The 12824-nt window shown below is 41.7% G+C and overlaps 1 protein-coding gene across 4 annotated transcripts in view; it reads right to left on the minus strand.

The window, feature by feature from the left end:
* Nucleotides 1–3902, minus strand: part of EDEM3 (ER degradation enhancing alpha-mannosidase like protein 3) — a 51475-nt gene extending 47573 nt beyond the window's left edge. For 2 of the 4 annotated variants that reach the window (XM_016224650.2, XM_016224648.2), the window contains exon 1: nucleotides 3607–3902. In XM_016224650.2, coding sequence (XP_016080136.1) covers nucleotides 3607–3767 — 161 coding nt within the window. In that variant the 5' untranslated portion in view covers nucleotides 3768–3902. The remainder of the gene's footprint in view (nucleotides 1–3606) is intronic. The other 2 variants (XM_016224651.2, XM_016224649.2) reach the window with 1 other exon arrangement.
* Between the last annotated feature and the right edge of the window lie 8922 nt (nucleotides 3903–12824).

A 12824-nucleotide genomic window follows, 5' to 3' on the forward strand; every position in this document is an offset into this window, starting at 1 on the left:
ATCCTCAAAAAGAGATCTATGTGTTTTGGCTGTTTCTCAAAATCCCCAAATTGACAGTTAAATGGAAGTTTCTGATCTCCACACCATATTTATTAAGTCAAAATCTACAAGGTTGGGACCAATGAATCAGTATGTCAATTAAACATACTCAAGTTCAGGGGTTTGAGAGCTACAGGAAAAACTATAAAAGTTAATGTTATGGCTAAAACCTCAATAATTAGCAAGGGAAAAATAGTTTAATAATCTTTCATTAATCTTACTATTATTCCCAATTTCCTAATGGCAAGAATTGAAGAAGTGTTACAGAAAATGTCTGGGTATAATTTTATTTTGCCTCTTGCTATATTGCAATTAAGACCTGACAACTTTTTATATTAATCACTTAAAAACATCTAATCACTAAAAACAAAATCTTATCACTTTGCTAAAACATTAATTCTTTGAGTTTATATGTATCACAGGATATGGATCAAGTTATCTCAGACATTCATTATATGCAGGTAATAGAGATCTCTCAAACTAGCTAATAAACCCAAAAAATAAGAAGTTAAAATTTCCCTTTCAAGCAGTGATATCAATAAATGGAAAATGAAATATTCTTTTTTCTTCCCCTGAAATAAAATTAATACAAGATTATTGCCAAGAAGCAGAAATTCCTGTGTCAACGGTAGTGCCTACACATATGTATTACAGAAAACATAACTTTAACCTGTTAACTCAACTCTGCAAGCATTCAATTTTCAAGATTATAAATAAATTATGAATGCATACAAGGACACATTATTTTCCAATCCTTACATTTATACGGTTCATGATCAGCAAATTTCACAACACATACTTCAAAGTGGAAATACTTAATGTCCAGTTAACTTACTCTCTCTAACATAAAAGTCCTAACAAAGTCACATTTAAATACAGAACAGTAGGATAATTACTATATTAAACAAAAATGTTTCTATACAGTTTTATATCTATTCAATGAATTGGATTAAAATGTATTGGAAATCAGATCTACAGTTCAAAACTTATGTCTCTTTCTTCATTTCAAAATAATTTCTGTAAGTCAGCTTTTTCTGAAGTTACAGAGCCTGCCAACATGCTAAAGAAATTGGATTGTTTTATACTTCGTTTTAATGAAAATGTAATATTAACAACTGCTATAACATTTGAAACACAAAAGCAAAAGACAACTTATTCTAGAAAGGATAAGACTACATATGACTAGGTAAATAATTCCAAAAACTACAAACTACAAGCAACTGAGCAATTGCTTATTATTTGGGACAATTTCAGTCTGTATCATCAGTTTGATTTGGAAGGAGAGGAAAAAGCAGGGCATGATGCTTTTTATCATAAATCATATTTTGGCTTAAAAAAAATCTCACAGGTAAACCTCGTGAATCGAGAGTTCATTTTCCTAAAAATTTCCAGAGGGTAAAAGCAGTCAAGCAATAGTGTATTTGGGGTTTATAGCTCTAGACTCTTAACTCTACACTTACCCTAGAACAAGGAAACCTAAATCAACAAGCCTAAATTACTGCAACTTCACTTGCATAAATGATCTCAAATTTGATGTGAATTGGTTGGACTTTTCCAGTTAAAAATTAACTTTGCTCAAAAATGACTATTCTTCCCTAGAAATCTATAATAAAAAGGGGAGAAAGGGAAGTGGTGGTCAAATAAGATACTTGCTTGAAGCTTCTTTTTCCAAGTCTTATGAAAGTGCAGAATAGTGGAGAGAGCATGGGCTCTAAGGTCATAGCGACCTGGGTTTGAATACTGGCTCCACCATCTAGTAGCTCAGTGACTTTGAACAAGTCAGCCTTGAGTCTGTTTCCAAATCTGCAAAATGGGGATCACATCCACCTCATTAAGAAACAGGGAGGATTACAGTGAGAACATGTAAAGTGCTTGAGATAGAATCAGGTTTTCAGTAAAACAGTTATCTATGATACATTCAATTCATAAAGAAAAAATTTAAGATACTTATTAGTATCTTAAATACTAATGCTGATTTTTTTTTTCATAACTGGTATTTTCTCTTTTCTCCATCAAGCTCTTTTATTGCTATTTTATTTAAAAATACAAGACTCTTGCCCGGCCAGTGTGGCTCAATTGGTTGAGCCTTGTCCCATGCACCAAGAGGTCACAGGGTTGTGGGATAGATCCCCAGTAGGGGGCATGCAGGAGGCAGCTGGTCAATGTTTCTCATCAATGTTTCTCTCTCTCTCCCTTTCCCTTCCTCTCTAAAATATCAATAAAAACATATTTTTTTTAAAAAATACAAGACTCTTGAAACAACATAAACAATAAGAAAGTATATAAAATAAAACCTGATGGTTTCACCTCACCTCCTAACCCCAAAAGGTCATAATCTTTCCATGTTTTTCTGGGCTTAGACAATTTCTTTTCTATTTTTTTTTAAATGGGATGGTACTATACCTATTATTCTACAACTTGCTTTTTTTTTTTTTTTTTTTTTTTAATCTTGGGAATAAATATATCCTGGATAGCCTTCCAATGATCTACCTCCTCCTCAATGTCTGAATATCATTCCATAATATGGATGCTCTAAGGAACAATTTTGTTCTTTCAAAATGTGCACGTTTGTACAGTTATCTCTACGTTAACAGTGCTTTTATTTCTGTAAGATAGATTCCTGGAGGTGGGATTAATGAATCAAAGAGTATATACAATTTAAATTTTAGGAGTTACAGCAAGTGTCACTCCCACCAAGGTCTACTTCTCACACCCCAACCAGCCAGTGCTCTATCCATATGTTTTGCATTTACTAATCTGATGATTAAAAAACAACTGTCTTGTTGCTTTAAAATGCATCTCTCACATTTATGAGGTTGAGTTACTTTTCATGTTTACTGACCATTTGCATTTCCTCTTATGTGAATGAACTCTTCAAGCCCTTTACCCATTTTCTACCGCTTCTTGGCTTTTTTCTTATTCATTTGTGGAATGTAAAGTATATTAGGAATATCGACTCTGAATTAAATGCTGTAAATATAACTGATAATTTTATGACACTTTCAAGGCTGATAAAACTAACCTGAGTACAGTGAATAGGTATACCTAATTGGGGGCTTCTGAAAACACCATCGGATATTAGTCTATTACGAAAATGCGGTGCAAGAAATGGCAAAATGTGTCAAGTTCAAGTCCCAACGAACGCCCCCTTTCGCCGTAACAGGTGTAAACATTATTTCCTGAACTACTGTGAGGTCGGCAACGTTTTCCCGGCGGGAGCCCACTTGGGCGAGACACCCAACCCTGTCTTCCAGGAAACACCACCCCGGGGCTCCGCCGCGCAGCGTCGCGAGCTGCAGCCCCCTTCACGGGCCACCGGCACGGCAGCCGCGCGGACACACCGCAGCCGGCCGCAGGCAGCCTGCACATGTCACCGACGGCCAAGGCGACACCCCGACAATCCCCCGCGGTCACAAGCGGGCGGCGGCCCCCGCCTTCCCGAAACCTGCCCGCCGCGCCGGGGTCCTCGCGACGAGAGAGGCCGCTGCACGCCCGGGTCGCAATGACAGGCACCTCGCCGGCGGTCAGCCGCACGGGGAAGCCCACCCATTCGCCGAGCCCCCTTACCCAAGCTTCTGCCTCTCCTCCCGGCTCATGGGTGCGGCCCCCGCCGTCCACACGGACGTGGCCGTCACCAGGCAGAGCGCGGCCGTCGTCGCCACCAGGCTCCATGGCGCTCGCTGGGGGACCGGGGACCCACAGCCCCGACCGCCTCCGGCTTCGCTCATGGCCCCGCGGTTCCGCGCACGCGCAGCGGCTACGCCCGGCCGGTGGGACACATCGCCGGACGCGGGTGGCTAGGGGGCTGCGAGCCGTGCCGAGGGCGGGATGCGGAGTCAAGCGAGCGGCCGCCGTCGCCGAACTGTTTCCCGGAGCCACCGAGCCGGTCTTCAGGGCCAGCGCTGCCGCCGCCCTCCGCCCTCAGCAGCCGGAGCACCTCCCCCAGCTTTCCGGTGTCGTAGTCTAGGAAACCACCGCCCCCGGCGCTACTTCCGGGTAGGGCCCCAGAGGTTGAGCCCCGGGACCAATGGGGACCGCATCGGAGAGGGGCTGGCTCCGGGGCTAGGAGACGGCATTGGCCCGGAGAAGTGAGACGTGGCCAAAAGGCGGGACTGGGGCGGGATCTGTCGCTCGGGCCCGCCTCCGACCCGTGAACTTGCGACCTGAAGACTACCGGTCCCAGCGTGCACTGCTTCCTCCCCCGCGGTCCTGCAACCCCACTCCTCCAGCCTGAGTTCCCAGCCGGTGCGCGCACTGCACCCTGGGAAGTGTGGTCCTCCGCGGGTCCCGGGCGGGTCCTGGGATCCCGCGGACCCCGAAGGGGAGGCTCCCTGAAGCCAGCGCTCCCTAGGTGCAGCCAGCCCTACCTCCCCGGAGCTGGTCAGCTCTTTATCCCTCTTGCCGCGAGTGACGTTTCCCTGAAGGCCAGCAGGATGAGGCTCACATGTCCCTGGCTCGGGGCCACGCACTTTAGGGAACAGCTCTCGGGGACATTGCAAAACACTAACTGCAATAATGAATCGCGCCTTCGAAGGCAGCACCCTGAGAGCTTTACTTGCAGCCTCTCATGCACTCTTCCCAGCTGGAATCGGTCAGTACCACCATCCCCAGTTTGCAAACGAGGAAGCTCAGGCTAGAGAAGTGAGGGAGCAAGCCCTTGTCACGCTGCTGCATTAGGTAGGAGTCCAACCAGCCTTATGACTCTGGAAGCCCTTGCGCGCAGCCACGAGGGTGAAGCAGAGCACGTGAGGCCTCCCACCCGGTGAATAATAGTTACCTAAATAGCTCACTGTCAGGAGAGCGGTGTGAGCTGCAGAGAAAGTTTAATGCAGGAGGGGGGAATTTGCAATTTATTTTTTTATGATGGAGTCCCAGGTTAACCACTGGTAAAATGAGGCGTAGCTTCCGTTTAAAAAAAAAACAAAAAAACCCACAATGTTATTCTTGTGTGATAATTCAGTAGGAAGGTGGAGAGTTTAGGAGCTTGGATATGATCTCTGTGACCACAGGAAATCGCTTACTCAATCCCTCAGCAGCACTCAGCTCTCTTTCTGGAAACTTTCCTTCCTTGATTTCTGTCACCTTGCATCATCCACTGACCAGGTGACACCAGTGACTCCTCTTCCTTCACTGCCTCTCTTTCCTGCATGTTAAGGTTTTCTTTCTGTCTTTTTTCTCTATATACTCTATTCCTTGGTGGTTTCTATCATTCCTATGGGTTCAACCGTAATACCCCTGTGGTTGATTCCTAAATCAGTATCTGTCCTGATCTCTAGACACACATTTCCACCTCCCTAGTAGAGATTCCCTTTTGTCTGGCCCAAGGGTAGCTCGAATGTCCTATGTTCACTTGTTCAAATTAATGCCTCAGAATCATCTTCAACCAATCCTCCTCCTCCTTGGCTCGTGCCCAATCAGTTGCTAAATTATATAGTTTCTGCTTCTGCTATCACTTCCTTTCTTTCTCTCCTCCTCCTGCTTAGTTCCAGGTCCATTACCTCTTTCCTAAAGCATTGCAACGACCTCCTAAATTATTTTCCCGCCAACGTACTTTCCTGTACGTTGCTACCAGAATTGGAATTCAAGGACATCTGTAAACGCTCTGAACACATCATGTTCCTTCTACCCCTGCCCTGCCCTCAAGTAGTATACAACAGATAAAAGATTCTCATATACTTTGTTATATACTTTCTATAACTTTGCTCTTACTATCCCCTCATCTATCCCACCATCTTTGTCTGTAGAACACTCACCACCCATTAAGTCTCAGATTCCATCTCCAAAAAATCATCCCCAAACCTTCCGGTCATTAGAAGTCATCCTCTCCCCTCTTCTTTCACTGTGTTCTGTGTCTTTATTATTGCGTTTTTCACGGTCAGCCATGTCCACTAGATTAGGACTGCTTGGAGGGTATTGACGTTAGCTTATTTATATGTATGTTCAAAAACTCAGAACTGCCTCTCTGTTACAGATGCTCAATAAGTGTTAGTATACTTGTTTTATTATTTCTTCAGTTGCCTTATCTATAAAATGGGGATAATATAATCCTTTTATCTACTTACATAGAGGTTGTGAAAAGACATGAGGTCATTTCTGTACAATATTTAATTTTATCGCTTTTATGGGCCTGCAGCCCTGTATTGCCTCCATCCTGGATCCTCTTCGGCAGCTTTAATGATGAAGTTAGCTAAATAAATAATACCTGTGAATTATTCTTGGCCCTTGCATAGAGAACATGATGAACTAAAGGTCAACACCCATCATCCAGTATTTGAAAACTGGGAACAAAGAAAATAAAAAAATAGTCAGTGACCTTCAGTACTGGCTTTCAACATATAGATCTTCTGTTGTTGTTTTTTCCCTTCCTTGGCTTGTTTGTTTTCAAACTAACACTGCATTTTAAAAGCGTATAATAAGAACCTAGAATATGTTCTTCATTGACTTGCTAAATAATAAGCATCTTTCTCTTTCTTACTGAAATTCAATTCCTAGCCAATGATTGAGCCCATTTTCCACTAATCTCTGCAAAATCCTAAGTAGAAAGGCTTGTGCAGCCTAAAAAGCATTGCAACTTATCATATCTAAGGTGGAGCCCCTGGAAATGAAAGAAAAATATATTCACACAATGCACTTCAAAAGAGAACCCATTTTAACCCCTTAATGCAGATAATAGAAATTCTCAGTTAACTGGCAGTTTATGGACACTGAGAAAATTTTATATTCATTGTTTTAAAACCTACGCACATTATTTAGAACCTGTCCACTTAGTGATGAAAAGGGTATAGGAGTTAAACAGGAGAGACCTTGGCGTGTTGTGCTGGGGGGAGAGACACTGGTGGGAAGCATTCAGGAGAAGAAGAAGTACTTTTAAAGAACATGCACAAGATTTTAGATGTGTAAGGCCCATTCAGAATGACAAGAAACAGGAGACATTTCTGAGATGCCCTTTTAACCAGTTAAGAGTTTGTTTGCACAGCCTTGTGACTTATGTAAATACGTATGCTCTCCTGGTGTTCTCTTTATTTACTTGCTGGGAGGGATCAGGAGTTAGGGCGGGGGAGAAGTCCTGGTTAGAATCATATGGGTTCACAAACATAAGGGAGAGTCTCCACTTTAATATTATGGCTCAGATATAGTCCCAGGAGGCTGCGGCCAGCTGTGTGACACTGACTATACAGCAGCAGTTGCCCCTAAATGATCTGAATGCTTTAATATGACAGATCTAATTACTCTGAAACTCTGGCGTGGAATTTGGGAGTGGTGATTTTTGTCATTCTTCAAATCACTGTTCCTCTCCTATGATAGTGTGTGGCATTTACAGAACACTTTTCTTCTTGAGAACCCAATCTTGCAAACATTAGAAAAAGACAGTCCTTATTCTACATTCACAACCGAGGACTCGAAGGCCCTGGAAAGAGTACTTCATGGAAAAGGTGCTCAGTGAGTGTTGTGGACCTGACTCTATGCTTGGCTGTCTGCCTGACTCCCAAATTCCAAGAAACAGAGTGGGAAATGTGGATGATTTACTACCCCCAATGATGTTTCCAGGGCTTTTTCTACCTTCAATCATGATTGAAGATCTTTAAAATCACTTCAACTTGAGATTATTATTCGACTTCTCTCAATGACACCTGCACCAGCTCGTGCAGGCAAGAGATTTTGCTCCTAAGTCATGTTTAATGTTAAGCTCACTCTCGTGGCTGGGCCTTTCATTTAGCAGCCATTTTCCATTTACTTTATGTATCAGGAAAAAAAAAGCAAGTCCCATGGCTCTTCACAAGCTAGTATATCTTGCCCCTGTCCCTCTCCTAAATCCCCTTCTTGCACTACTAACAGTGTTTACTTCCCATTCCAGTCGGGACACACAGGCTTTAAGCCAGCACCATTCAACAACTTTCCACACAGGTAACAAAGGTAGAGTAATGGCCAAGAACAACGGCTCTGAGCCAGCTCTGCTGCTTATTAACTATAGTATCTTAAGGAAATGACTGAATTTCTTTGTGCCTTAGTTTCCTCATTTGTAAATGGGAATAAGAATACAGTGAGCCCTCCGTATCTGTGGGTTCCACATCCAAGGTTCAACCAACCGCGGATGGAAAATATTCTCCCCAAAACTTACCTTATTGCTGGCACGCACTATATATACTTAGGCCTATGATGGTTGAGTCTGTACCGAATACGTACAGATTTTTTTTCTTGTCATTACTCCCTAAACAATACAGTATAACTACTTACATAGCATTTACATTGTTTTAGGTGTTATAAGTAACCTAGAGATGATTTAAAGTATACAAGAGCATATGCATAGGTTACATGCAAATCCTAGGCCATTTTATAGAGGGGACTTAAGCATCTGCCATTTCGGTATCCGCAGGGGCCCTGCATCCAATCCCCTAACTAAACCAAGGGACAACTGTAGTGCCTAACTCAGCATTTTTTTAGGAGGAGCAAATGGTTTAATTGTTGGAATATCTTCCTTACAGGGGTGTTGTAAAGATGATAAGATGATGTGCGTAAAATATTAAGCGCAGTTTGAAAGAGCACGATAAATAGTTGTGCTATTGATAGGCTCCTTAATATGGGGTAAGATTCTAGGGTGAATGCAGCTGTTCCACAGCCCCCACAGTCCTGATTTTACTCTCAGTCCTGAGTCCTTTTTATAACTTGAGCAATTTATTGGATGGTGATGCCGCTCACCAAAACAGAAATCATAGGACGAAGAGCAGTTGGGAAGAGGGGGATAGATGAGTTCAACTGGGACATGGTGAGTTTGAGTTTAAGGGTCATGCTTGACATCCAAACGAAGGAATACAATAAGCAGCTGGATGTACTGGGGAGGGGGGGCGGAGAGAGAGATCTTGGCCAAATATCAAAGATTTGAGAGCAATCAAACACTATAGGTGGTAGTTAAAGCCATGCATGGAAAAGTAGTTCTTAACCTGACAGATGAGGACTCCTAGAGAGTCACCAGTTGCTTCAGGATGTCCTTGGAATCCTAAAGTTATGTGCAAAGAGCCCTCCCCCCCGAACGAATTTCACCACATTCTCCAAGAGGTTCATTACTCCAAAAAGGCCAAGAATGAAGGGTGAAAAGAGAAGGTTCAGGAAGGAACACTGGGGATCCTCAACATTTAAGAATATCAAAGAAAAGAAGATCAGAAAGTTTGGAAGCAAACCAGAGAGAAGAGTCACAGAAGTCAAAGGATGAGAAAGTGCCCAGGAGGGAGCGGTCAACAGTGTACTGGCTGCAGGAAGTTCAAATGACGTAAGGACACAAAGGTCTTCATCTTACTTGCAGATTCCCTTGGGGTGGGTTCTGTAAGCTGGGAACACTCAGCAAAGGTTGACAGGATAATTAATCCATGAAACGATTGGAGAGGAGTCAAGTACAAATGAAGTATGTCAATGGAAGGATTAATTAGATTTGCTTTTATAATAACAAATGAAACAGGAAATTAGACAGTGTCTACGAGGCCATTTTATAAAATCTGTTAAGTGGTGAACTACATCTCTAAATACTTCAGTAACCCCCCTTTTGCTATATTATAATGCCTGAAAAAACAGTTATTCTGGAAGCAGGTGCATGTCGACTGGATTATGTTACCTGGGAGGTGGGCCACATTAGCTGGCTAAAGTTTTTGTGCAAATACTATTAACTCACTACTTTCTTGGGTTGTTAGTTGAGATTAACATAATGACTTTTTATTTGCAACCCTTTTAAGTACAAAAGTTTCATAAATACTGTATTGAATCACTTAATACTAACAATCCACCTAAGCAACTAGTCTTAGAAGCCTTCTTTCTAAGTTAAAAAAAAAAAAAAAATTCCTATGTCTTTTAAAGAGATAGTCTCATATATAAAGATGATTAAAAATAGACAAAAGATTTGAAAATAACACAAATGATAGTAACGACAATGCTAAAGCTTTTTATTAGTTCCGGTATAAACCAAGATGCTACAAGAAAAAGATCCAAAATACAATGATTTCTACAAGAAAGAAAGTTGTCTCTCTCCCAGATAATATCAGAAACAGGTGGGTGATTCAGGGCTGATGGGCAACTGTACTCCACAAAGTCATCCAGGAACTCAGGTTGCTATTCTGCTCCCTTATTGGGGTCTGGTTCACTAGCATCACATAAACCTTTCCGCTAGTCTGGAAGGGAGAGAGAGGAGGGCAAGCAGTTTTCTTTATACAGGATATGACCAGGAAGGTCCACACATCACTGATGCTCACGCCTCATTGGAAAGGAGTTAATCATTGGCCTCTACCTGGATTGACATGTGCCCAGCTTAAACTCAGGAGATTCTATAACTAGACAGGAGGAGAGAGTAACAAATGTTAGGAGACACTTGGCATTCTATGCCAAAGTCTGGCTTTGGTGTTTTTATAGTCATTCTTATACTTACCGTGAAGACGCAGATAGGACTTTGTGATATGTTCATGGATTCCTAAAATGGGTTAACTGAAAAATCTGTCCCATTTTACTTTTAACTTTGCTTATTATATATAGTTTATCCATCAAATCCCTAAGTACTATCAACAAATAATAGGATCTCCTTTGGAGAGGTGTTAAAAAAAAAATCCTTCTTTTGTCTGAGCCTTGGGTCAATTTTACAATTGCAGAGGTTTTGCCAGCTTATCTTTAGGACTTTCCTTTTTCCTCAGTATAAGATGCACAGAGATAATGTGTTAAAGGAAATACTGCAAGGCAGCTTCCCTTGAGAGTACTTAAATCTCCTGACAATAAAAGACACAGCTAGTAAACAGTAAAGGCTATAATATCAGTAATTACAGTTTCTCCTAGAATACAAAATAATTAAATACAGGATTAAAAGTATGAGAGGGTTACTGGTCTACTTTTGGATAGATGGAGTCTGTCAGAAGTTGATAAGAAAACTTAATGGTTTGCCAAGTTATTTAATTTACTTAATATTAGATTTTGGTGAGAAAGCAGGGAAATTAGGAGGCAGGTCACCCAAGGAAGTGTGAGTGTATGCTAGTTACACAGAACTGTTTTCCTCTCACTTCTGTTCCTCCAGTGTACCAGGGAACCTGGAGTTTAGAAACCATTTTTGTGCATTTATGAAGTTTTCTTTGTTTTTCACTCCCAGAAATCTGATTCATGATTTCATTAATGGTGTATTCTAGAACTGTGCTGTTCAGTATGGTAGCCACTAGCCACATGAGGCTATTGAACGCCTGAAATGAGGATAGTTCATCAATGTATACTGGATTTCAAAGATCTGTTTTGAAAAAGTCATGTAGAATCTCTGATGATTTTAACATTGATCACATGCTTAAGTGTTGCTCTTCTGTTGTTTCATGAAATATTGCTGCAGCTCCATTGCAAGGAATTTCATGCTGAATGACAATTTGAGGCATCTAGATGTGAGTGTGAATAATATCCAAGATGACAGGGTGCTGGTCTTGATGGTGCCCCTGGTGTTTCCAAAGTGTAAGCTATGGGAGATGGAGCTGTGTGGTTGCTTTTTCACCAGTGATGCCTGTCAAGACATTGCCTTAATTCTGAGAAAGAACTCCAACCTGAAGAGCCTGGAGCTTGGGAGCAGTAACATTGGGAATGCAGGGATGGAGCTGCTGTGTGATGCTTTGAAAAATCCAGTCTGCCAGTTAGAGAACATCAGGCTAGAAGAGTGTATGTTAAATTCCTACACTGCCCACTGTTCACCCCCAAAATTCCCTTATATGCCACTCCATAGTCAAACTCTCCCACTAACCCCAACTGCAGGCAACCAATGATCTATTTTTATCTCTATATTTTTCCTTTCCCAGAATGTCATATAAAAGGAAGCATATAGAATACATTCTTTTTTTTTTGTCTGGCCTCTTTCACTCTGCCTACTTATTTTGAGACTCATCCATGCTACTCTATATGTCAGTAGAGCATTTCTTTTTATTGTTGAGTAGTAGTCTATCATATAGATAGATTACTATCCATATGCACATTCACCAGCTAAAGGACACGTGGGTTGTTTTCTAGTTTTTGACAGTTATTACTACAGCAACTATAGACACGGGCATACAGGTTTAGTTGGTTCCTCTCAAGACCTCCACCAGTCCCATCCCAGCCATACCAAATAAACATATAATGTAAGAAACTATACAGTAGTTTCAAATAACCTGCTCACCTCCAATTCCAATCTGATTATTGGCTCTAAATAGAAGTAGTGAAGGAGCCGCTCTGGGAATGATTCTTGCATACTGGATGCTTGGTGTGGAAGGAGAAGAGTGGTGAGGTTTATGCCACACCGAGTGTCCCATCTCCCCCGGACTTGATTTCTCCCATGTTCCTTCCTCTCGTTTGAAGCTGTTGGGGTAGACAGAATTAAAGCTGAGATTATAGACAAGGTTTATGCCAGGCAAGGAAGCAAATACTCCTTTTGGGCTCTCCCTGGCCATGTTCACCCTGGGAATTTGGGTTTGCTGATGTAGAGATCGTGTCCACTGTATTCACCTCTGTTTGTCCAGCACCCAGTAGAGTGAGTGCCTGCATATAATAGATACACAATCATTATTTTTCGGATGAAGTGAATTCATGAATGAATGAGCAACTGTTGACATTGGTGAGTATTGCTTTACTTACAATTATAGAAAGAATGAACGTTTCACTCAGTGTTACCCACTGAAAATAAAATTGTTTGAACAGCAGTTCAATTACGTCAAGAGTAATTGCCCATTGCTATATTTAGACATAATCTAATTCCTAGAGAAATAAGCATATGCAGTTTCAAAGCATAATTACATGTGACATTAAGTGACTTC

This window comes from Miniopterus natalensis, chromosome 19 (assembly GCF_054644295.1).
Source record: "Miniopterus natalensis isolate mMinNat1 chromosome 19, mMinNat1.hap1, whole genome shotgun sequence".
NCBI lineage: Eukaryota > Metazoa > Chordata > Mammalia > Chiroptera > Miniopteridae > Miniopterus > Miniopterus natalensis.